The sequence below is a fragment of the Monodelphis domestica genome, chromosome 7, assembly GCF_027887165.1.
Source record: "Monodelphis domestica isolate mMonDom1 chromosome 7, mMonDom1.pri, whole genome shotgun sequence".
Lineage (NCBI taxonomy): Eukaryota > Metazoa > Chordata > Mammalia > Didelphimorphia > Didelphidae > Monodelphis > Monodelphis domestica.
In genome coordinates this window covers 98,267,082-98,292,914 of record NC_077233.1, presented here as the reverse complement: position 1 = coordinate 98,292,914, position 25,833 = coordinate 98,267,082, and the positions used below count along the sequence as shown (strand labels likewise).

Below are 25,833 nucleotides of genomic sequence, written 5' to 3'. Positions count from 1 at the left end.
TATTGAGGTCAGGGAAATTAATTTAATTGGTGCTATATTTTAAACCTCCCCTTCCATTTTAGAATCAATACTTGTCCAAAGCAGAAGAGTGGTAAGGGCTAGGCCATTGGAGTTAAGTGACTTGCCCAAAGTCACACAGCTAGAAAGAGGGAAATTCTTTTGCATTCTGTATCATTTGAAATTTAAGATGAATATGTAACATAGCTTTCATCTCCAAATTTTCCCCCTCTCTAATCTAATCAAGTTCAGAAAGGATATTTCCACAGCCCTAGAAATGTCCTTGCATTCCTTGCTTCTAACATTGGGATAATTAAGTTTGAGAATGTAAGTCACACTCTTTCCTGTAAACAGAACTGGCTTCAACCAAGTATATTTAGGGATGGCATGGTCATGTAACATAAAAGGAGGTCTGCAGGCCCAGCAACAGATTTATAAGCATTCATTGGGGGGGGGGAGGGATGTATCTCTCTCTCTCTCTCTCAGAGAGATTTTAGCTTACTAATTTAAGATAAGATCAGGTCCCACATTTCAGCTTAGTATGGTCCGCTCCAAGCTGTGCTGCCACTTTCTAAGCCCCAGCCCAAGGAATCAGCCTGTTCAAGAGGAAAAGTAAAGAGATCTCTCTCCTTCCTCCTCCCCAAGTTCCCATTTTACACTTCACTAGCTCTTCCCTCCTGGATGATGTTGCACATTGATATTCACCCTGACACTGGTGCCAGAGCTAAACTCTGTACTTGAGGTCAGTGTCCCCTAAATAATTTGCTTCACACAATCATAACCTTGCTTTCTTCCATTAGGATAAACCATTGGGGTCAAAAGTCAACCAGATCTAACTTAATTTCTCCATCTACAACAGTTGGGACATTAGAACTTTGTGATCTGGTATGAGACTTCTTCCCCTCTTCATTAGGTATCTACCAATTAGAGATGGCAACCACCGAAGTTGGAGAAAAAATTTTCACTTTTTTTAAGATAGCCTAGATAAATTTTGCAAAGCCATATTTCCTTGGCCACCCCCCCCCCCAACTCTGAAAGAACTTTGAACTCTCTTCAGAGCTGCTGCCTGATCCTGCTTGCCTCCTTGCCTCCCTGCCTGGGTGGTCCTTTTGGAGCTTGCTTCTGCCACTCCTGATCCTCCTGCTGCTGCTGCTGCTGCTGCTTGCTGCTGTGAGTCTTTAGAAGCAAAGTTTTTTCCTGTGGAGGTTGAAGTATGATGACCTCTCCCCCACTCCCCCAACATGGGTGTTAGAGCCTGCACTAGCTGCTTTTCTGAAGGGGAACACACCCACACCTACCCCAGTTTGGCTAACCCAGGAGGCTTCCATGCTCTGCCTGTTTGGGAGGAGACTAAGGTAGCATGTGACCCCTAGCATTTTACACAAAGGGTGAAGGGGAAGGAAGGTTACTCTTCCAAACAGGAAGTAGATTTGCAAGCATTGCTCCCTCTATGAAAGAGCCGTGCATTACCTATTTCAAACAGATCCCATTTTTAGTTTTTTTTTTCTTCTTACCATTCTTGGGTGCATTTGTCCTTGCAATTATCTTGCCTGAAATTCAGGGGAGAAATTTACCTCCCTACAACCCTTTGCCATTTGGACCTGCCTAGTCTCTAAAATGCATCCAAATTTGGGATTCATCTACACTATGTTCAACAAGGAATCCTCCTTCACTATGGGAGATCCCAAAGGTGTAACAAAAGGAAACTAAATGGATAGGGAAGGAACTTTAAAGAGTCTGGAAGTGAAATTTTTTAGCCCTTTCAGACTCCATTGTTTTATAAAAGTCTCTGTATCTTATTGTATTTTGCTGATTGTTTGCTTTATAATTTAATTTTGTTGCTTTAAGTTAATATATTAATCTGATCAATACTATTTTATTACACTGAATCATTTGAAATCTACTGTGTTTAGGCTATTATATTCTGTTACATTATTTTTATGTGTGCCTTTCCCCTATAACTATACTGAAAAAATTATCATTGTACAAGCCCATAGTCATCTTGCACAAACTCTTTTCAGTGGCAAAACCATAACTCTTTATGTATGCTGGATTTGTCACCTGATCCACTGAGGTTACATGTTGCTTATACAGCCTTTTCTTCCATTTTGCCTTTGTTAAATTGTCACATAGATGATGGATGCACTCCATCAACCTGGTTAACAACGTTTAGAGAATTTAATGACTTAAACTGTGTGTGTGTGTGTGTGTGTGTGGGGGGGGTTGAATGCATTTGCATTGTATGTATACTTTTATGCCAAAGGGACCGTCCCCTAATTGGCTTTTATTCAATGCACCTAACAATCATTGGTTTTGTTCTCTTTTCCTTTTATCACCAAATTATTGTAATTTAAAAGTTGGTTACGTCTACAAGATCCATTGGAGAGACTAGTCTTCCAAGGGATCTCAGGGGGATATGTGTAATTGGAAATCTTATACCTTTGAAAGGAGTAAATTTATGATTGGACTGAATATATATTTTAGTTGGTCACCAGGGATTTAAATTCTAAATCCCAATGAAATACTCAAGTCAGAATGGAAGTTTATGGTGGTTTATTTACAATAGAAGGAAGAAATTAAGAATGAGAGAAAGAGAGAAAAAGGAAAAGATCTCCTTTGGCCTATCTGAGGCACTGATTCTTTTACTTATCTTACTTGAGATTCAGGGGAGAAATTCATTTCCCTACAACAACCCTTTGCCATTTGGGTCTGCCCAGTTTGGGATTCCTAAAACCCAAGTTCTCCCTCGCTATGGGAGATACCACAGTACTGACTAAAGGAATCTCATTGGATAAAGAACTGAACTTTAAAAAGACTGGAGATGAAATCTTCAAGACTTTTTAGACTCCAATGTTTTATAAAAGCCTCTGTATTTTTTTTTTTTGCTAATTGTTTTAAGATTTAATTCTGTGGTTTTAAGTTCATATATTAATGTATTCAATATTATTCTGTTACACTGAATCAGTTTAATCTACGGTGTTTTAAATATTAGATATATTCTGTTACCTTTCCCCTATAACTATACTGAACAAAATATTGTAAAGCCCATAAACAGTTTTTTCTTCCATTTTGCATTTGTTAAGTGTCACATAGATGATGGATGAACTCAACCTGGCTAACTACTTTTGGAGAATTAATGAGCTAAGAATTTCAATGGTAATTCTAAGAGGTCTTCAGAAATCATTTTAGTAACTAGTAGTTTCTGAATGGATTATCTGTATACATATATACACATATATTATAAAGAATGTTGTATTAAAGGTAGAGAAACAAAGAAATGTTCCTACCAACGTGTTTCTATAGACCAGGAAGCCAGAAAAAAGAGCTCCTGCAAAATTGCTTCAGTTTAATTTACTTCCACCAGAACAATCTATATTTCTTGGTGATGTTCTTGACCCAGATAAGTTTTACTTTGTTTAAAAATATATTTACCAAGGCTAACATATTTGCTATGTTTGTAAAAATTGCGACAAATATCCATCAGTTCATGTTTTTTTATGTCATACAGCAACTTATGTATAATATGATAGTGGGTTTGTTTGCTATTGTAATTAAATTGGCTATTATAACTTTGAGGATTTTGATACTTTTTGAATGTGCATTACATGCTATACTACTGTTCTTTATAAAAAAAAAACTGTTACTTTGTGAAAATCATTTGCTTTGCCCTCACAGTGAATCATGTCCAGGTTTGAAGAGGAAATGGATCTCATTTTTTTGGTGAGAAACCATTGCATTCTACTTTTCCTTAGCTGACACAGTGTGTCAATGATTATTAGCTATATATTTTTGATTTTTAAAACTCTTTTATTGTTGTTTTTGCTTGCATATGCAATATACTATTTCAGTTTTATATTTTCCCCCCTTTTTGCATTTGAAATACATCATCAATATTGAGAAAATTTTCTTGAACTTTTTTTGATTTTGTGGTAACATAAGTTTAAAATATATTTGCTACAATGTCAATGCATACCCCAAAAGGTTTAGACTATAAAAATGATGCCATTGCTTGTTTAAAAAAATTATGGGACTTTCCTTAATGATTGTGTCTGATTCCAGGACAAGAGAATATAAAAAGAGCTGTTGCACAGTGCCAAAGAAGCACAAAATTAAACTGCATACTGCAAATCAAGCACAAGGTCAAAGATCAAACAATCCTGATGGAACTGATGAAAAATTTGAGCCATGACAGGAGGACTTGAACTTGTTTAGGGTTTTGGGTTTGAGGTTGTGGCTTTTTTGACATATGTCAGAAGCAGGTCTTCCTTGTCCCACATTCTACTAAGTATCTCAAATTTGGCTCCTACCTGGCTCCTATAATCTAGTCCCTTTTCTGTCTTTTATGGTGTGGCAAACTTTCTATAGTCCTGGCTACTAACTGGGTAAAATTAAATCAAAATTTCTATAGTCCTGGCTACTAACTGGGTAAAATTAAATCACTTTAATTGGGCCCTGATTCAAGGACCTGTTATAGATTTGTTTTTCCTTTACTTAGAATTTTTACACAAAAGACTTTGATAGTCTATATTTCATCTAGAAATTATTTTTAAATTTGCATTTTAAAAATATTTTTTTATTTCTCTTGCCAATTGATTCATATACCTCATAACTCAGGCATGCATCCCTAAGTGATCCCTGTGTTTTTCAATCACCCTCTTCAGGGGGGTATGTTTAATCATTATTATTTTAAATTGCAAAGTTTAAATTCCTTTTGAGAGTAATTTTAGTTTAAGAAGCAAGCTACCTCTCTAAATCCAGAAAGTGAACTGTTTGGAGAAGACACCATAAAGATGCCTCCACAGACCACAAGCTGCACCAGATGATTCAGAGTGAACTTTGGAATGTGGTGATTTGAACTGTGTGGGGTTTAAATGCATTTATTTCTGTATGTATACTCTCATGCCAAAGGGGAATTCCCCCTAACTGGCTTTTTGTCAATGTGCCTAGCAATTATTGGTTTTGTTCTCTTTTCCTCTTATTCTCAAATTATTGTAATTTCATAGCTGGTGTGTTTACAAGACCCACTGGGAAGACTAGTCTTCTGCTGCAGGTCTCAGGGAGAATGTATAAATGGAGATTTTGAAACTTAGACTTCATTCCCCGGAAGTCCTTGGTATTTCCCAGAATTCCCTATAATCTCTCCTGCATCTCCATGTTGGCGAGATCATGCTATTGGTATTTAACTCCCACAACCTCTCTTCTTTCATGATGTCACATCAGCAGTGACAGCGGTAAGGTCGGGATGGCTGAAATGGCTAACCAGCCATGGGCATGTGGTCTTTTTTTTTTTGTATCTACTTTATTCCTTAATTTCTAAAGATCCTTAATAAACCTCATAAAATATGGTATTTTTATTATTAGAGTTATAATTTAATTTTACACCTTTGAACTACATTACCCAGGAGCCCACTCACTTCCTGTTACATGTTGACATAGACAGAAGATAAATTGGGTGGAGTTCCATATTTAAGCTCTTTCTTTCCTGGTTCAGGACTTTGGTGGAGTGGGCTGTTTGAGCAGGTAGATTAGCCATGGGCACATGACTTTATTTTGTTACTTCTAGTAATTATTAATAAATCTTACAAAATATAATATTTGGAATTATTGTATGTTAATTGTAATTTTTATACTGTCAAGGGGAGGGATGAATAATAAGCTTTCAAAATAGGATTTAAATGATGCAAGACTCTCATGATCAGCTCTGATCATGGAGAGAGATCAGGGTTCATTAATTTATTGATTATTGCTAGCCTAATTAATAAATTCATTTTTCTTACCTGGAACCCAATTGTTTGGCATTTTATTCACCACAGAGAAAATAGAGTCAAGTTTCAGATATGAAGCTTCAGGTCCTCCTTCCCCATTAAGGAACAATACTTAGGAATTTAACTGGAATCTAAATATTATAAATTCTAGCCTAGACTAACAATATTTAATATAGCAGATAGATATAAATAGTTCAGTACCCCAACTCTCAGAGAAGAGCACCAGCCTCTGGTTCTGATCTTCTACTTTCCCTCTTGGCAGGAATCAGTCTCTCTTGGAGAAAAGTGAAAGGAAGAAATGCCAGAGAAGTCTTTTCTTGCCTCCCTGTAAGCCATACATGATAACATTTTGCTATATGTAAGAACTTTCTCTTTAGGAATATAATTTCTGGTACTTATTTTTGTAAGAAATCATAGGTTCTGACAATTTCCCCCCTAAAAGTCTTGGACATGTATACCCCAGATTGAGAGTGGGAAGGGAAGAAGACAGGGAGACAATTTAGATCATATAATTTCAGAAAACTTTTGTAGAAACTTGCTATTAAAATAAAAAAAAATAAAGGAAGTGGTGGAGCCAAGATAACAGCTTAGTAGAAGTGAAAGCTGAAACTACTTTGAGAATCCTTCTAAAAGTCTTGAACATTTTGTTAAGCCTTTAATTTTCTTTAGTCTTTTTCAGAATAGAGATGGAACTGGGGGCTAGGATGATGGGGCCCCCTCTAAAGACCACCACAGTGAGGCAGGTCAGGGACATCCATTTTTAACCTCAATCAACACTGGTTTATGTTGATTGGCCACTAAAAGACCCCCCCCCTCAATTATACAAAACCCATTGTTTTAGGTTTATTTATATTTTTGCCCACCTAGAATGACTTTGGGGCTTGGGTTATTATTATCCCTATTTTACAATTGAAGAAACTAAAGACCTCAGTCCTTGAGAAACTTGATTATATGTCATTCAGTTAGCACATGGCAGAGTAGGAATTCAGACTGAAGTCTTTTCATTCTATATTCACTGCTTTTTCCATACAACCATGTCAGGGAATCTTTTTTTTTTTTAATTAAAATTTTCCCTCTCTTTTGCCTCCTCCCCAATTGAGAAAGAAAAACTTCATTTACAAATGTGTGCAGTTCAGCAAAACACATTCCTGCACTGGTAATGTCCAAAAAATATATCTCAATCTGCACTCCAAGTACATACTTTTTTAAAAGAAGGAGAGTTTTATCAAAAGTCCTCTGGAATCATGGTTGGTCATTCTATTGATCAGAGCTCCCAGGTTTTTCCACATTGTCTTTATAATATTGCTTACTGTATGAACTATTCTTGTTCTCCTCACTCTAAATCACTTAATATTTATTTTTCCATAACATGAATCATGAAAACATGGAAAAATATTCTTAATTAATTTTAAAAAATCTCATTTGATCAGATTCTACCAATCTGATCAGATGATAAAATTGAGACATACAATAGAAGAGAACAGAATTGCCTGGCTCATCTAGCTAATAAATAACAGAGCTGATACTTAAATCTGAAAAACAAAACAAAATATTTATGTTTCCAGGTTTCTCTGAAACCATCCCTGTTGTGGGGGGCTTGAGGTAAGTCCCTGGAGTTCAGGAAGGGTACCTTTTTCAAGAATGCAAGACACCGAAACTTAGCTTAAAAATAAAAAGAGAAATTTATTAATTTGGAAGGTAATGTTGAATCTGGCCAGGAGGACAGCATAGGTGGAAACCTGCCTCCTAGGTGGAACAGCATAGATAGAAAGCTGTTCCTTGGGGAAACAGCATAGATGGAAAGTTGTGCCCGCCAGAGGACATTAATTCTGGGGTTTCTATACTCTATCCAACAGTGAAGACATGACTCTAGAGTGGTAAGTACTGAAGCAAGGGGTTTGCCTGAAGGGATAGGGGTTTGCCCTCATAGTTTGGAGGACTGATAGATGTCTGAGATACAACTTGATGATATCAAGGCAGAGCATGGAGGTATATCTCTCTGTCCATCTCAATTCTAAAGGACAATCCAAGGAAGATAATCCTCGCAGGGTCAGATGTTTTGGGTTAGGAGTCACAAAGATTGAAGGGAGTAAAGGAATTTCCCTGCTTATAGTTTGCCTGAAACACTTCTATGGTTTTGGGAGTATAATACCTATGACAATCCCCTTCATAATTTTTTACACAACTATAGTGTTTTTTGCATTTCTAGAATATTACTTGTTGAGTCATTTCCCAATTGCTACCCCCCCCCCCCAGTTTCCAATTCTTTGTTATGGCAAAAAAACAAAACAAAACAAAACAGTTTCAGGGTCTTTGTATCAGAAATGCTGGGAAGTCTTCTATTCCATTAAAGATCAATTTCTTACTATGTAGGATTATATTTGGTTTTGTTGGTTGTAAGTTTTATTTTTTGCTTTCTGGAATATTACATTCCAATTTCTCACCTCCTTTATGCTAATGGTTATTAAACCTTTTCTGATCCTCATTCTGGCTCCTCAGCATTTGAATTCTTTTTTTCTGCAACTTGTACTATCTTTTCTTTGAAGCTCTAGATTTTGACTATCATATTCCTGGAAGTTTCATTTTAGAATTTCTTCCAATAGGTGATTGGTGGATTCTTACTATCTCAACTTTCTGGTTCTAAAAGATTTGGGCAACTTTTTGAAAAATTTCTTTAATTAATTAATTAAATATTTCCCCATGGTTACAAGATTCATGTTCTTTTCCTCCCCTCCCCAAACCCCTCCCATATCCAACACACAAGTCCACTGGGTTTTACATGTGTCATTGCTCAAGACCTATTTCCATATTATTGATATTTGCATTAGAGTGATTGTTTAGGGTCTACATCCCCAATCATATCCCCATCAATCCATGTGATCAAGAAGTCCTTTTTCTTCTGTGTCTCTGCTCCCACAGTTCTTTTTCTGGATGTGGATAGGGTTCTTTCTCATAAGTTGCTCAGAATTGTCCTGGATCATTGCATTGCTGTTAGTAGAGAAGTCCATTATGTTCACTTGTACCACAATGTATCAGTCTCTGGGTACAATGTTCTCTGGTTCTGCTCCTCTCACTCTGCATCAATTCCTGGAGGTTGTTCCAGTTCACATGGAATTCCTCCAGTTCATTATTCCTTTGAGCACAATAGTATTCCATCACCAACATATACTACAATTTGTTCAGCCTTTCCCCAATCCGAGTGCATCCCCTCATTTTCTAATATTTTGCCACCACAAAGAACATAGATATTGACATAGGCACTGTACCCCAGAAACCCAGGCGAACTATTATCAGGGAAACTCCCTTGTTTTGCCTCCTCCTGACTCTGAGCCTAAAAACACCCAATGACCCCTCTAGGGACCTGAGATGACTATCTTCCTTTGATCGTCCTCTAGATGGACAGAAAGATGCACCTTCAGGCCACACCTCGATCCTATCAGACATCTGTTTGTCCCCTAAAACTAAGGAATCATTATGTCCCCAGGCAGACCCCAGTATGATCACCCCACCTCATGCCTGAGTGACTAATTCTGTTATAAAAAGTATAAAATCCCCAGAACTGATGTCATTTGGGGGAACAGCCTTTCCTTTCATGCTGTCCTCTCAAAGAACTGCTCCCCATCTCACTTGCTATCTTCCTGGCCACTCTCAACATTACTTTCTAAATTAATAAATCTCTTTTTTGTTTTTAAGCTAAGTTTAGGAGTCTTGCATTCTTGCCAAAGGTATCCTTCCTGAACCCCAAGGGTATCCTTCCTGCCCATAACAGATATGATGGGCAATTTTCTTTTTCTTTTTCTTTTCTTTTTTTACCTTCTGGGTTCCAAGACAGAAGAGTGTTAAGGGCTAGGCAATGGGGGTCAAGTGACTTGCCCAGGGTCACACAACTGGGAAGTGTCTGAGGCCAGATTTTGAACCAAGGACCTCCCATTTCTAGGCCTGGCTCTCAATCCACTGAGCTACCCAGCTGGCCCCTGATGGGCAATTTTCTTAATGAATTCTTGAAATGTGATGCCCAGGCTCTTTTTTTTGGGTCATGGCACTGTCAACTTGGAAAAACACAGAACCACTAAAGTAGTCATAGAACCAAATCTTTAATCAGGAAAGAGACAGGTTCTCAATATTTGGCTGCTGTACAGAACCCTGCACTAAATACCACACAGAGTCAAAACTCTGAGTCTCTAGGGACAGTGTCTGAGAGAATTCTCCAAAGATGATTCTTCAAAGATTAATAGAATTTGGGGACGTATATACCTTTGGGGCAATTCAAACGTACACTAACAGTTTACAAGTAGGACTGGGAAAGAGGCTGGGGTACTAGGTAGTGGTCTACTACAATGGATACCAAAGGGTGGCTCCATCCAGGTGCTACTCTTCCTGGGACTGGATCTCTGATACAATAAGGGAAACTTCTAAGACAAAAAGGGTGATTGAGGATTTGAGAATTTCTAAAACTTCTATTCAGGACACTTAATGGACACTCTGTGATTCCTTGTTCAGTCTAAGACAAAGTCAGTGTGGGACTTTCCCTAAAGGCAAGTTCCCAAGGGACAAAGGCAAATTTGGACTTTCCAGAACTCAAGTTGGCAGTACTTAGGTAGTACAATGATTCTTAAAATTTTCTTCTTGATCTGTTTTCTAAGTTAGTTGTTTTCACTATGAGATACATTAGTTCCCCCCACCCCCCTTTTTCTTTTTGTCCTTTCACTTTGTTTTAGTTGTTGCTCAGTTGTTTTAGGTATGTCTGACTCTTAGTGACCCCATTTGGGATTTTCTTGTCAAAGATACTGGAGTGTTTTGAATTTCCTTCTTCAGCTCATTTTTACATATGAGGAAACTGAGACAAATAGGGTTAAATTACTTGCCCCAGGCCACAAAGCTAGTAAGTCCCTGAGGCTAGACTTGAATTTAGGTCTTTCTGTGCCCAGTGATCTATCCATTGCTGCCTGGTAATTAGTATTTCCCCTCCAATCTGAGGGAGCTGGATTAGATGATTTTTAAATTCCTCTTCCTGCTCGAAATCCTAATATCCTGTGACCTTAAGTCTAAATCTTCTATATGACAGTTCTTTAAATCTTGAATAAAATCTCCCACTGTCTTCGTATTTCCAGGCTGACCATTCCCAGCTCTTTCAGCTGATCCTGGTATAGTATAATCTTTAGTCTCTCTGCCTATGATTTACCTCTTTTGGACATGCTTTGATTTGACCATGTTCCTCTTAAAATGTGGCACCTTAAACTGAACCCAAATACTCTTGTTTTTTTTTTATTTATAGTTTTATTTTTTTTAAACATTATTTTATTTGGTCATTTCCAAACATTATTCATTGGAAACAAAGATCGTTTTCTCCCCCCCCCCAACCCCCCACCTCTCCCATAGCCGATGCCTGATTCCACTGGGTATCACTTGTGTTCTTGATTCGAACCCATTTCCATGTTGTTGGCATTTGCATTAGAGTTTTCATTTAGAGTCTCTCCTCAGATATATCCCCTCAACGCCTGTAGTCAAGCAGTTGCTTTTCATCGGTGTTTTTACTCCTATAGTTTATCCTCTGCTTGTGGATCGTGCTTTTTAGATCCCTGCAGATTGTTCAGGGACATTGCATTGCCACTAATGGAGAAGTCCATTACGTTCGATTGTACCACAGTGTATCAGTCTCTGTGTACACTGTTTTCCTGGTTCTGCTCCTTTCGCTCTGCATCACTTCCTGGAGGTTGTTCCAGTCTCCATGGAATTCCTCCACTTTATTATTCCTTTGAGCACAATAGTATTCCATCACCAACATATACCACAATTTGTTCAGCCATTCCCCAATTGAAGGGCATCCCTTCATTTTCCAATTTTTGGCCACCACAAAGAGTGCAGCTATGAATATTCTTGTACAAGTCTTTTTCCTTATTATCTCTTTGGGGGTACAAACCCAGCAGTGCTGTGGCTGGATCAAAGGGCAGAAGTCATTTATCACCCTTTGGGCATAGTTCCAAATTGCCCTCCAGAATGGTTGGATCAATTCACAACTCCACCAGCAATGAATAGTGTCCCAACTTTGCCACATCCCCTCCAGCATTCATTACTTTCCATAGCTGTCATGTTAGCCAATCTGCTAGGTGTGAGTTGATACCTCAGAGTTGTTTTGATTTGCATCTCTCTGATTATCAGAGATGTAGAACACTTTTTTATGTGCTTATTAATAGTTTTGATTTCTTTGGCTGAAAACTGCCTATTCATGACCCTTGCCCATTTATCAATTGGAGAATGGCTTGATTTTTTGTACAATTGATTTAGCTCTTTGTAAATTTGAGTAATTAAACCTTTGTCAGAGGTTTTTATGAAGACTGTTTCCCAATTTGTTGCTTCCCTTCTGATTTTAGTTACATTGGTTTTGTTTGTACAAAACCTTTTTAATTTGATGTAGTCAAAATTATTTATTTTACATTTTGTGACTCTAAGTCTTGCTTGGTTTTAAAATCTTTCCCATCCCAAAGGTCTGACATGGATACTATTCTGTGTTCACCTAATTTACTTATAGTTTCCTTCTTTATGTTCAAGTCATTCACCCATTCTGAATTTATCTTGGTGTAGGGTGTGAGGTGTTGATCCAAACATAATCTCTCCCACACTGTTTTCCAATTTTCCCAGCAGTTTTTATGAAATAGTGGATTTTTGTCCCAAAAGCTGGGGTCTTTGGGTTTGTCATAAACTGTCTTGCTGAGATCATTTACGCCAAGTCTATTCCACTGATCCTCCTTTCTGTCTCTTAGCCAGTACCAAATTGTTTTGATAACCACTGCTTTATAATATAGTTTGAGATCTGAGACTGCAAGTCCTCCTTCCTTTGCATTTTTTTTTCCATTATTTCCCTGGATATCCTTGATCTTTTGTTCTTCCAAATGAACTTAGTTATGGTTTTTTCTAATTCAGTAAAGAAGTTTTTTGGTAGTTCAATGGGTATGGCACTAAATAAATAAATTAAATTTGGGTAGTATTGTCATTTGTATTATGTTAGCTCATATCACCCATGAGCAATCGATGTTTTTCCAATTGTTTAGATCTAGTTTTAACTGTGTGGAAAGGGTTTTGTAGTTGTGTTCATATAGTTCCTGTGTTTGTCTAGGCAGATAGATTCCTAAGTATTTTATATTGTCTAGGGTGATTTTAAATGGTATTTCTCTTTCTAATTCTTTTTTTTTAAACCCTTACCTTCCATCTTGGAGTCAATACTGTGTATTGGCTCCAAGGCAGAAGAGTGGTAAGGGCTAGGCAATGGGGGTCAAGTGACTTACCCAGGGTCACATAGCTGGGAAGTGTCTGAGGTCAGATTTGAACCTAGGACTTCCCGTCTCTAGGCCTGGCTCTCAATCCACTGAGCCACCCAGCTGCCCCCTCTCTTTCTAATTCTTGCTGCTGAAATGGGTTAGAGATATATAGAAATGCTGATGACTTATGCGGGTTCATTTTGTATCTTGCAACTTTGCTAAAGTTGTTGATTATTTTGAGTAACTTTTTGGTTGATTCTCTAGGATTCCTTAAGTAAACCATCATATCATCTGCAAAGAGTGATAGCTTGGTCTCCTCATTGTCAATTTTAATACCTTCAATTTCTTTTTCTTATCTAATTGCTACTGCTAGTGTTTCTAGTACAATGTTAAATAATAGAGATGATAATGGGCATCCTTGTTTTACTTCTGATCTTATTGGGAAGGCTTCTAGTTTATCCCCATTGCAGATGATGTTTGCTGATGGTTTTAGATATATACTGTTTATTATTTTTAGGAAAGGCCCTTCTATTCCTTTACTTTATAGTGTTTTCAATAGGAATGAGTGTTGTATTTTATCAAAGGCTTTTTCTGCATCTATTGAGATAATCATGTGATTTTTGTCAGTTTGCTTGTTAATATGGAGAATTATGTGGATGGTTTTCCTAATATTGAACCTTCCTTGCATTCCTGGTATGAATCCTGTCTGGTTATAGTGGATGACCCTTGTGATGACTTGCTGGAGTCTTTTTGCTGGTATCCTATTTAAGATTTTTGCTTCTATATTCATTAGGGAGATTGGTCTATAGTTTTCTTTCTCTGTGTTTGACCTGCCTGGCTTTGGGATCAGTACCATGTTTGTTTCATAAAATGAATTTGGTAGAACTCCTTGGCTTATTCTGTCAAATAGTTTGTTTAATATTGGGATTAGTTGTTCTTTGAATGTTTGATAGAATTCATTTGTGAATCCATCTGGACCTGGGGATTTTTTCCTAGGGAGTTCTTTGATGGCTTGTTCAATTTCTTTTTCTGATATGGGGTTGTTAAGGTAATTTATTTCTTCCTCTTTTAGTCTAGGTAATTTATATTTTTGTAAGTATTCATCCATATCACCTAGATTGCCATATTTGTTGCCATATAATTGGGCATAGTAGTTTTTAATGATTGCCTTAATTTCCTCTTCATTAGAGGTGAGGTCTCCTTTTTCATCTTTGATACTGTCAATTTGGTTCATTTCTTTCTTTTTTTTAATTAGACTGACTAGTACTTTGTCTATTTTATTTGTTTTTTTTTCCAAAGTACCAGCTTCTAGTCTTATTTATTACTCTTGGTTTTTTTAACTGACTAGGACAGAGGAAAATGGAGCTATTATCTATCTCCCTTATTTTTAAGTATTTGCCCACATATTGAAAGCTTGAATGCTAAACGAATGCTCAGGTGAGGAATGTGGCATGAACCTGAAGAATCAAACAAAGGAAAGGTAGGTGAACTGTGGAGGTATAGGGCTGAGGAAGACAATCATCTGCTGCAAAATTTTCCCCAGGTTTGAACTAGTTCTGAAACACTGAAGTATCTCATGTGCCATGTTGAGCTTGTCTGGAAAAAAGTTGCTGATCTCACGTTTTCTATGGCTTTTGCTTTTTAATTAAGACAATAGGAAAAGTCTTGCCTCAAATAAGGACATTTTCTGAAAATAAAATTATTCAACTTTGTGCCTGTGTCTGAAGGAGCCCGTAAGATTCCATTTATCCTAAAACTTGGTCTAATTTATCTCTGAAGTCTTATTATACATTATTTCCTTTCACACACTGTATATTCTAGTAAAAGTGGCCATCTTATTGGTTCTCATAAATGGGACCCAATCTCTTGTCTGTGTTTTTATAGTCTTTCATGCATGTCTAGAAAATCCCCTCTCCTTACCCATACTGTTATGGGGTTCAGATGTGTACCCCTGGGGTTCAGGAAGGATACCTTTTGCAAGAATGCAAGACTCCAAAATTTAGCTTAAAAACAAAAAGAGTAATTTATTAATTAAGTAGTAAGGTTGAGAATCGCCAGGAGGATAGCAAGGTGGAACAGCAAGATGGGGAGCAGATCCTGGGAGGACAGCATGAATGGAAAGGCTGTGCCCCCAGATGACATCAGTTCTGGGGATTTTATACTTTTTACAACGGTGTTAGTCACCCAGGCAAGAGGTGGGGTGATCATACTGGGGTCTGCCTGGGGACATAAAGATTCCTTAGTTTTAGGGGACAAACAGATATCTGATAGGATCGAGGTGTGGCCTGAAGGTGCATCTTTCTGCCCCTCTTAAATCTAGAGGATGGTCAAGGGTAGTCATCTCAGGACCTTAGAGGGATCATTGGGTTTTTTTGGCTCAGAGTCACAAGGATGGAAGGGAGCGAGGGAGTTTCCCTGATAATAGGTTGCCTGAGTTTCTGGGCTAGAGTGCCCATGTCACATACCTCCTAGAATTCCTAGTTTCCTTTAAGAACCAGTTCAAGAACCATCTTCCCCATCAATGGTATCAATCCCACATAGAAAGGGATCCCTATTGACCACATATTGTCTTAGAAAATCACAAATTAACATTACTTACACTGTATTATATTTTACTCCTGCCTTAGGATTGGTATTAAGTATCCATCCCAAGGCAGAAAAGCTATTATATTAAGGCTATGCAACTGGGGTTAGGTGACTTGCCCAGGATCACACAGATTGGAAATGCATAAATTCAAATTTGAACCTAGAACTTCTTGTTTCTAAGCCTACCTCTCTATTCATTGAGCCACCTAGCTGCCTTTGTTGTATTGTATTTATATTTGTTTTGTTAAACATTTCCCTATTATACTTTAATCTAATTCAGATTGAACTCAGGAATTTTGCTGGCCACTTGTTGTTGGCTCTCTCAGGAAGTTTTTCCTGATACATCCTCCAAATGCCAGTGACTTTCTCCCAAATCATCTTGTATCAATTTTGCACATACCTATCCATCTATGAATAGTTTATGTCCTCTGGCTAGACTGTAAGCCCCTAGAGGACAAAGATTTTTATTTTTTTAACATTGCTTCTCCAGTACCTATCATAGTACCTGGCATATAATAGAAACTTCATAATACTTATCAATTGATTGATTCCATCTGAATTCATCCCTTGGACTTAGGTCAGTAGGAAATCTCTCTGTAGTCAAAGGGATTCATAGACCTGAGAAAGACAACTGTGATTTCATGGAAAGAGCACTAGTCTTTGTGTCAGAAAACCTTTGGTTCCTACTGTCCATTTAGTAGTTGTATGACTGTGGGTAGGTCGTCTTACAAGTCTGAGCATGATTTTCATAAAATGGAGAGACTTGTTTGTAATGGATTATCAATTCGGTGCACTTAATAGAATTTCAAAAGTTCTTTCCCAGTTATGCAATCTGGGAATTCTGGTCCCTTCCTTATGTCACCATTCTAATGCTAGCAAAGGAGACAGTTAATGGGGCTGAGAGGTTAGAGGAAAACCCTGAGAGATTCACGGAAGCTAAGCTAAAGGTAGAGAGGATCTACAATGTCAAATCCTGCAGAAGGGTGCAGAGGTGGTAAAAGTAAATGAAGAGCACACATATTTCCTTCTTACTGAAGCTCATTTCCCCCTGGAGCACCTCTTGACCAATTCTACTTACTGGAACATTGGCCAATGGATGTCTAGTGTAAAGGAAAAGAGAAGTTGCCAGAATTTGGGGAGATATCTGAGTAGAGTTGGCTTTCCTTGTGAAAGACAAGGGGTAGGATGGGCATATAAATAGGGGTCTCTGATTTGCCTTGGCAGACTTACCCTGGACCTAAGAGGAAGAAGAATGGAGAATACCTGGAGAGTCCTGCTGCTGCTGGGCCTGGCTACAGTAGTCTCAGCTGCACCTAGAAGGGTGTTCACCTACAAGGAAGCTGCAGTCCTGGCTTCAAGGAATTTTAATCGGGGCTCAAATGAAGGAAGAAAGTATCGTGTTGTGGAGGCCAGTCTTTCTACTCCTGTGAGTATACTAGGATGTGTGTATGTGGATGGAGTTGAGTCAAGGGGAAACCACATTAATACATGAAACTATTGGGTGATGGGTTGAATGGGAAAGTGCTGAACTTGGCTCTGAAACTGATGAATTCTGTGACTTTCTACAAGTATCTAAGGAATCTAAGACCCTGTTGATCAGCTTGGGGTCAGATGTTTTTGCACAGGGACCAGTAAGGCCAGCTCTATGTACCACTCTCCAGAGGGACAGTGTGGCAGAGTGGAAATAGCCATGGATTAAGAGTCAGAGAGCCTGATTCTCAGCCCTGTGGGACCTTGAACAAGTCCTTTAACTTTTCTAGACTTCACTTTCATCAACTATAAAATTCAAAACTTGGATTAAAGCAGGTATTCTTAACCTCTTTGTGTGTGTCAAGGACCAATTTGTCAATCTGGCAAAGCCTATTTTCAAAATAATGCATTTAAATAATGGAAGGAAAAGCTAAATTTCAGTTAGATGTTAAATAAATATGTAATTTTTTTTTATCCAAGTTCACAGAACTCTTGGGAATCAATTAACCAAAGTAAAGACTTTGGGACTGGATACTTTTTAAAATCTCCATAACTTTGAATCCTATGCTCCATCTCCAGGACCTAGGACAGTGATAAGCCAAGAGTAGCTCCTCACCTCAATCACACACCAAATAATTTCACCATCACTCAAAAAGACTAGAACCTGAGTTCTGATATTTCCTTTTCTTTTTCAAACTTGTGCCTTCTGTCTTAATATCAATTCTAAGACAGAAGAGCTGCAAGGGCTAGGTTAATGGGGGTAAGTGATTTGGCCATGCTCAGACAGCTAGGAGGGAAGAGTCTGAGGTCACATTTGCACCCAGATCCTCTGGTTTCATTTTAGAATTAACAGCTGCTTTATGTTTTGTTGTATAATGTGTTTGGCTATTTAGTTTAGTAGATAAGCATAGCAGCAGTTATGCTCTTAAGGGTTGTGTACCATCCTTGTTGAGCAATAAGTGGTAGAATTAAGCATTTTGTGATAAAATAAAAGGTTTACTTCAGTACAAGTAAAAATGATATATATCTGTATACCAGTAATATATACATATATATTTATATGTCCACCAGATATAATTACATTGCTATATCTGGCACTTCACTGTATAGATTTTTTGTAATAAAAATACCTTGATCTTTATTGCCCTCCCCAAAAGTCCTGACTCCAGGCCTTTTACTTTATCTACTGTGCTAGCTAGTTGCCCCTGAAATTTCTTTTTCTGATCATAAGCTTCTATCCTTTCATCTCTTGCTCTTTAAATTCTTACTAACCTATTTTTTGCCCTTATAAGGACATATGTGTTATTTTGATTTATTCCTGTCAGTTCTCAGTCATATTCTGGACTTATTTCCTTCTCTCCTAGTCAATTCAATAATGCTCTCTTTTCCAAGAACTCCCAGGATGCAGTGTAAAGTCCACGAGGGAAGGGGTCATCTCTATTAGAATGTGAGTTCCTTGAAAGGAGAGACTGTCTTGCCTTTTGCTTTGTATTTTGAGCAATCTACACAGAATAAAAGCTTAATAAATACTTTTCCTTTCATTCATTCGTTCGTTCATTCATCCTGTAGTCTTGTAACTTTGAATTGTCTCTATTGATGTATCATCCTCCTTTTAGTCTATAAAGTCTAGGAGGTCAGGGACTGTGTCATTTAAGCATAAAGCCTTTTAAACTTTTGTATCAGTACCCAATTTAGTGTTCTGAACACAATGAGCTCTGTCTCTCTATCGCTTTCCCTTCAGTGACTATGGACATTTTTGGCCAATAGGAGAGGTTTTTAGTCAGGGTTATACATATTTGACAATTGCAAATGCTTATATGCAGAGTATGATTTATTAAAAATGAATAGAAATTTTAATGTGAAGTAGGGCCTCATAGGAATGGGTTGGACCTTGAGACTGGAATATAGCAAATATAGCATGTATCTGAGTCTCAGACCTCATTTGTTTTGCAAGCCTTGGTAGATAGAAATAGAAGCAGTGGCAGGAAATTGCAGAGAAGTGGACTTGAGCTCCCTGTTAGGAATCCCCCCCAAATCTTTCTAACAATTAGAGCTACCCCAGAGTGGGACGGGCTGCCTTGGGATGAGTAGGTTCCCCTTCTCTAGAGGCCTTCAAAGAAAGGTGAGATGATGACTTGTCAGGTTCATTATAGATGAGTTGGACTAGATAGTAAGGTGTGGATTGGGCTAGATGACTTCTGAGATTTCACTTCCAATTCTGGTATTTTGTGATTCTTTTCACATCAGCTAATAGAATCTATTCTTCCAGTAACTTCCTCCTTAGGTCCTACTTCCATCTATTACTACTCTGCTCCCCAGTCCAAAACAAAGAGCTCAAAGGATAGTTAGACACTAGCTCATGGCTCTGATGATTGCACCTTACATGAAATTAGGTAGCCTGAGGTACATGCAGCCACCTACTCACTTTTGCTGTTCATATGTTACCCAGACCCCATTGGGTAGAAAGGAAACTAAAAGTCAGATGAAATCCAAAAGCTTCCTAGGATACAGTTCAGTTCCATTAAGTGTCAATTATATGATGTAGATAAAAAGAGAGAAAGAACAAAATTCTTGCCCTCTTGTGGGAAGTTACATCCAGTTAATTTATAATACATTAAAGCTGATTTCACTGTTATCAATATTACTTACTCCCATGCTGGAGCATGCTGGTTATATGTGGGTCTGAAGGGTGGAAGGCAGAATGGAAGCTGTTCACCCACCTGGATAAAGAGATCTCTGGAGACCTTCCCTCACACACCTTGTAATGATGACTAGGGGAAGGCAGATGGCCACATAGAGCTTTCTTTTCTCTTCTACTTGTTCCTCATATTCATTCTAGCCTCACACACCCAGGCACACCCAGCTCCTTCCATAACATGCCTCTAATTTCCACCCAATTCCTTCTACCCAGGTCAATGACATGGCTATTCCACTTTTCAGATCACAAATCTACCTACCTTCTAAATGCCCCACAGAATGACATGCACACACGCTCTTCCCTAGTTACTCCAAAGTGATGAGAATTGTAGCAGGAACATTCCTGTAAGCCTAAGACAAATCTTTGGTACTTCTTAGGAAAAGCAATGAGGGATAGTAGAAAGAATGTTGTGCTTAGAGGCAAAAAGTCCTGGTTTGGAATCCTGCTTCGCACTATCAGTGCAACTCTGGTCCTTCAACCTTGATGATCCTTCAGGTTCTTTCCAACTCTATATCTATTCCAATAATAGCTAGAATGTGTATAGGCTAAAAGGTTTTGCAAAGTGCTTTACATATATACCTTTGACCCTCACAAGAAAGGTGCTATTAAGATTCCTATGTTAAAAATGAGCCCTTGCCCAGGGTTACAAAGCTAGGGAGTGCCTCTGGTAGGAATTGAACTCAAGTCTTCCTGATCCTAACTTCTTACTATCTCACTTCCAAATATGCTGAGAAAGAGGTCTTCAGCAATTACTTTTCTAGTTTATTAGTTACATAACAGCTCCCTTATATTTATATATATATATATATACATATGTATGTACATATATATTTTAACACTTTACTTTCTCTATTAGAGAAATGCAAATTAAAACAACTCTGAAGTACCACCTTATACATAGTAGACTGGCCAATATGACAGCAAAGGAAAATGATAAATGTTGGAGGGGATGTTGCAAAATTGGGACACTAATGCATTGCTGGTGGAGTTGTGAATTGATCCAACCATTCTGGAGGACAATTGGGAATTATGCCCAAAGGGTCCTAAAAGACTGTCTGCCCTTTAATGTAGTCATACTACTTCTGGGTTTGTACTCCAAAAAGATAATAAGGAAAAATACTTGTACAAAAATATTTATAGCCACACTCTATGGTGGCAAAAAAACTGGAAAATGGGGGGGGGATTTCCATTGATTGGGGAATGGATGAACAAATTGTGGTATCTGATGGTGATGGAATACTATTGTGTTGAAAGGAATAATGAACTGGAGGAATTCCATGTGACGTGGAAAGACCTCCAGGAATTGATGCAGAACAAAAGAAACAGATCTAGGAGAACATTGTACCCAGAGCCTGATACATTATGGCACAGTTGAATGTAATAGACTTTTCTATCAACAGCAATGCAATAATCCAAAACATTTCTGAGGGACTTATGAGAAAGAACGCTATTCACATCCAGAGAAAGAATTGTGGGAGCAGAAACACAGAAGAAAAACATATGATCAACAATGTAGTCTGATGGGATATGATTGGGGTTTTGATGTTAAAGGATCCCTCTACTGCAAATATGAATAACATGGAAAAAGGTTTTGAACAATGAAACATGGATAACCCAGTGGAATTGCTTGTCAGCTCTGGGAGGGGGGAGAGGAGGGAGGGGAAGAACGTGAATCATGTAACCATGAAAAAAGATTCTAAATAAATATCAGTTATGATTATATCACTTTTAAAAAACACTACTTTCTCACTTAGTTACACTAAGACAGAAGGCCAAGGCCAAGGCAAATGGAGTTAGGTGTCTTGCCCAGGGTCACACATCTAGGAAGTGTCTGAAGCCATATTGGAACCCAGGTCCTCTTGACTCTAGGACTGATGCCCTATTCAGTGTAACATCTTGCTACCCCATAACGGTTTTATTTCTTCATACTTCAAATGGTTTGTGGTTTCATTGGCATGGGCACCTGCCCCTACATTTGCTGCTTCCTCCAGGATCCTTTACCCTGTAAAGAATAACTCCTCCATGTTTCTTGAGCTGCCATGACTGAAAAAATTCCTCCTCTTGTGGCTGCTTTTCTGGTGATCAACCTTCCTGTATTCATTTAGGAATTCTTTTCTCCCAGACACACTGGCCCTCCCACTGGCCCTAAACTCTTTCCAAGCAGAATTTGTGCCCTAATAGTCTAACTTTGAGTAAGGTATCAGGTAATGATGAGACATTGATGTAGGACCTTGGAGTATGAGGCTCTTGATGACCTTAAGTTTTTACCCTGATGTTTTAGGACTCACCACTCGAGCTGCCATTGACTTTCAGAATTAAGGAAACTGAGTGTCCTTCAACTGAACGTCAGGATCCAGAAACCTGTGCCTTCCGAGAGAATGGAGTGAGTAGCATTTGGTTTCAGGGGTGGCTTTTTGTTTCTTACACCATAGTGTCCGGATATAGAGCACTCTCAATAGGACTTCCTCTCAAAGCAAAACAAAACAGTAAAAGAAAACAAATTTTTAGGATCTGTCAAGCTACATTTGACATCCATGTTGTTCTGTTCCTCATCTCTACTGAAACTACCTTGTCATTGGTCTTCTGCAATCCATATTAGTTATTTGCATTTATTTTGAGTTCATCTGTCTTTTAGTAACATGTAATTTTCCTTGAAATATTTGGCCTTCCATTATTTCCTTTGGTCCTCATAATTCACTAGATAGTGAAGACAATAAACCATGTGAGAGATAAGAAGTATCTTTGAGAGCCTTTGGTCCTGACTCTTCATTTTCTGCATGAGTTAACAGGCTAAAAAAGGGAGACTGATTGACTTAAAGTCATAAAGATAAGTTCAAGGAGAAGTGTGGCAGGATTATGTCAGTAACTATTTAACAACTAGCTCTCCCCTTCCCCAAAATGTACAGATAAATTTCCTCTGCATTTAAAAAAAACTGTTATCCTCCATCCTGAATCAATACTAAGTATTAGTTCTAAGGCAGAAGAGTAGTAAGGGTTAGACAATTTCATTTAAGTGACTTGCCCAGGGACACATAGCTAGGAAAGTATCTGAAGACAGATTTGAAGTCAATCTCTAGGCCTGGCTCTAAATTTACTAAGCCACCAAGCTACCCCCCTTAATCTGCATTTTCAACATTTTCTCCATCAGTTTCTTAAGCCTAGACATACAATTAAACAATAAATCAAGTACTGATTCATTACATTTGCCAATTTCAAAAGTGTAAATGCTCACACTGAAAATTTAACAAGCAGATTAATTGAGGACAGTTTGGGCTAACTTCAGGATACATGTAGTATGGTGGAAAAACAGAGAGGCAAGGAGACCTGCCTGGCTTTTAGTCTCAGTTCTGACACTAAACCTCTATGAATATCTCTGACTTCTTTATTTTTAATTAATTATTTATTTACTTATTCATTTGAAACATATTTTTCCATGGTTCATGTTCTCTCGTCCCCTCTTCTGGAACTGACAAGCAATTCCATTGGCTTATACATGTATTATTACTCAATATCTATTTCCAGATTATTCTTTTTTATAATAATCTTTTAAAGCCAAAGCCCCACATCCTATACCCATATAAGCAAGTGACAAATCATATGATTTCTTCTGCATTTCTACTCCCACGGTCCTTTCTCTAGATGTGGATAGCATTCTTTCTTATATGTTCCTCAGGATTGTCCAGGATCATTATATTGCCATTAGTAGCAAAGTCCATTACATTTGATCATGCCATGGTGTTTCAGTTACTGTGAATAATGTTCTCCTGGTTCTGCTCATTTCACTTGGCATCAGTTCATGGAGGTCTTCCCAGTTTTTATAGAAATCAAGCAGTTCATCATTCGTTATAGCACAATAGTGTTCCATCACCAACATATACCACAATTTGTTCCGCCATTCCCCAATTGAGGGACAACCCCTCATTTTTCAATTTTTTGTCACCACAAAAAGCACAACTACAAATATTTTTGTACAAATAGGGCTCTGACTTCTTTAAAAAGAAGAACTTGGACCAAAAGCTCTCCAAAGTTTTTTTCCTTTCTGTGTTCTTTCTCTTTTGAACTGACCAAATGCCTGGGCTGACTTTCTCCTCTTGTCCTATAGTAAAGAAGGGAAGACAAAACAAGACAATAGAGTAACCTTCTTCAGAGGATGAGAAGTGAAAAAATTTTCAAACTCTGAAACATGTTCTTTCTCTATCCTGGTCAGGCGGAGAAGCAATGTACAGCAAACTTCACCAAGCTATCACGTTTTGGGCTCCGTTCCCTCAACTGTGTGGACATCGTCAATGACAATAATCAGGTAAGCTCTGTCAAGATCACCTGCCAAGGAAGAAGGTAGGCTTGTTATTGATATACAAACTAGCATCGGAAGTCTTAAGACTTTTCTCTGCTTTCTTGCCAAACTTGCCCAAGCCATCAGTCTGACTATAAGAACTCTCTAGACTTCAACTTAAACGTCCAAAAATCTCAGCATAAAACCTCATTGAAAGACTTACATCTCAGGAGACAGGAAGCCCCATCCATCACAAACCTAAGAAGCTAAGAAATGCAAATCTAGGTTTATGAAAATGGAAAACAATGGATGAGCTATTCAGCTGATAAAAGATTCTCAAATATTCTGACAAAGGTCTCATTAGGTTGGAATATTTAAGGAGAATGGACTGTGTGAAAGTGATTGCACTAATTTTGAATTGCTAAAATATGATCTGATAAGCCATACTTGTTCACCATTGTTTCATAAGCTCCTAAGAAAGAGGTAAGGAGGGTCCTAAGAAGGCTGTCTTACCTTGCTCTCCTTCTCTTTGGACTCTGCTAGAGTCATATTTGAATCCCTGCTCTGCTGCTTACAAATTAGATGACTTTGGACAATCTCTTTAGGTCTCAGTTATCTCACCAGTCAAAAAAAGGGGGAAGATCTAGACTGGATAATCTCCAAGGCCATCTCCATTCCAATATTCTAGACCCTAGTGGGCTAAAACCTGTTTTTTATGTAATCTAATAAGGAGAGCTCAGGTTTGGGAATCAGATGTATTCTATTCTTACACTGGTGAGTGAATGTATGTTATTGGGTTACTCACTTAACTCTTATGAGCTATCAATACATGAATTTGATATATTATGGCTGTTCATTTGGATAGCACTTTGGAGGTTTTAAAATACTTTGACATACCTAATACCACTTGATTCTTGCAAGTGTGTGAGTATTATTTCTACTTCTCCCATTTAATAGATAAAGAAAAACAAGATTCAGAAAGGTCAAGTGTTTGTCCTGTCACAGGAATAATCTGTGGCAAAGTCATACCAAACATCTTAAATGGAAGTCTTCTGAATCCAAATTGAGTTCTTTACTACCACATGTGAATATAGGACTTTGTGGGAAACTTTAGACCTCATCACAGTTCTTAAAGACTTACATTATTCATTTATGTTTTTCTTCTTCAGCCGACTCGTTTTAAAAGAGCTTCATCAAATGAATTCATTGACACCAGCTCTCTTCCACCCCGTATCAAACAGATCGTTGACCAGGCCAGATATGACCTAATATCTAGAATATTGAGTAACTTCTGAAGAAAAGAACTAGAGGGGAGCCAATGAAATGGAGAACTTTGGTGAACATAAAAAGCTGTACTTTTATCCTGATCCTTTCTCTGCCGTGGTTGGAAATAAACTAAAGTTGCAATCAAAACTCTTCAGTGTTTTCACCTTTTACTTGAAAGTCTCTGTCCTTGGTCATATTTCCTCTAATTCTAGCACATATCTGGAACTAATTCATTTTTAAAATGTTAAATTTAATTTAATATTTCAATTAATAAGCAATTTTATTTTCTCTCCTTTTTACCTCTCTCCATCCTAAGAGTAAAAAGGAAGAAAAATATAAATATAGACAAGTAAAATGAATTTCCACATAAGTCATCTTCAAAACTGTCACTCATTTTCCATCTTGAACCTCTTTTTTTTAAACATTATTTTATTTGGTCATTTCTAAACATTATTCATTGGAAACAAAGATCATTTTCTTTTCCTCCCCCCCCCCCCACCTCTCCCATAGCCAACGCATGAT

At 37.9% G+C, this 25,833-nt stretch overlaps 1 protein-coding gene across 3 annotated transcripts; it reads left to right on the top strand.

The window, feature by feature from the left end:
* The first annotated feature begins 1,059 nt into the window (after positions 1-1,059).
* Positions 1,060-25,458, top strand: LOC103095516 (neutrophilic granule protein-like). 3 transcript variants are annotated; one of them, XM_056805203.1, is made up of 5 exons: positions 1,060-1,167; positions 16,829-17,030; positions 22,054-22,155; positions 23,980-24,072; positions 25,215-25,458. In XM_056805203.1, exons 2-5 carry the CDS (start codon positions 16,857-16,859, stop codon positions 25,338-25,340), a joined length of 495 nt encoding a protein of 164 aa, XP_056661181.1. In that variant the 5' UTR covers positions 1,060-1,167; positions 16,829-16,856; the 3' UTR covers positions 25,341-25,458. The 3 variants fall into 3 exon arrangements, with proteins under 3 accessions (XP_056661181.1, XP_056661179.1, XP_056661180.1); XM_056805201.1 differs by lacking the exon at positions 1,060-1,167 and adding an exon at positions 6,004-6,089; XM_056805202.1 differs by lacking the exon at positions 1,060-1,167 and adding an exon at positions 6,098-6,120.
* Positions 25,459-25,833: the final 375 nt, after the last annotated feature.

Excerpts from the sequence above, each read along its gene's own strand:
- LOC103095516 (XM_056805201.1), top strand. The coding sequence starts at position 6,061 with ATGCCAGAGAAGTCTTTTCTTGCCTCCCT. Across the intron at positions 6,090-16,828 it reads AAGTCTTTTCTTGCCTCCCT|ACTTACCCTGGACCTAAGAG; the intron begins GTAAGCCATACA and ends TTGCCTTGGCAG. Across the intron at positions 24,073-25,214 it reads TCGTCAATGACAATAATCAG|CCGACTCGTTTTAAAAGAGC; the intron begins GTAAGCTCTGTC and ends TTTCTTCTTCAG.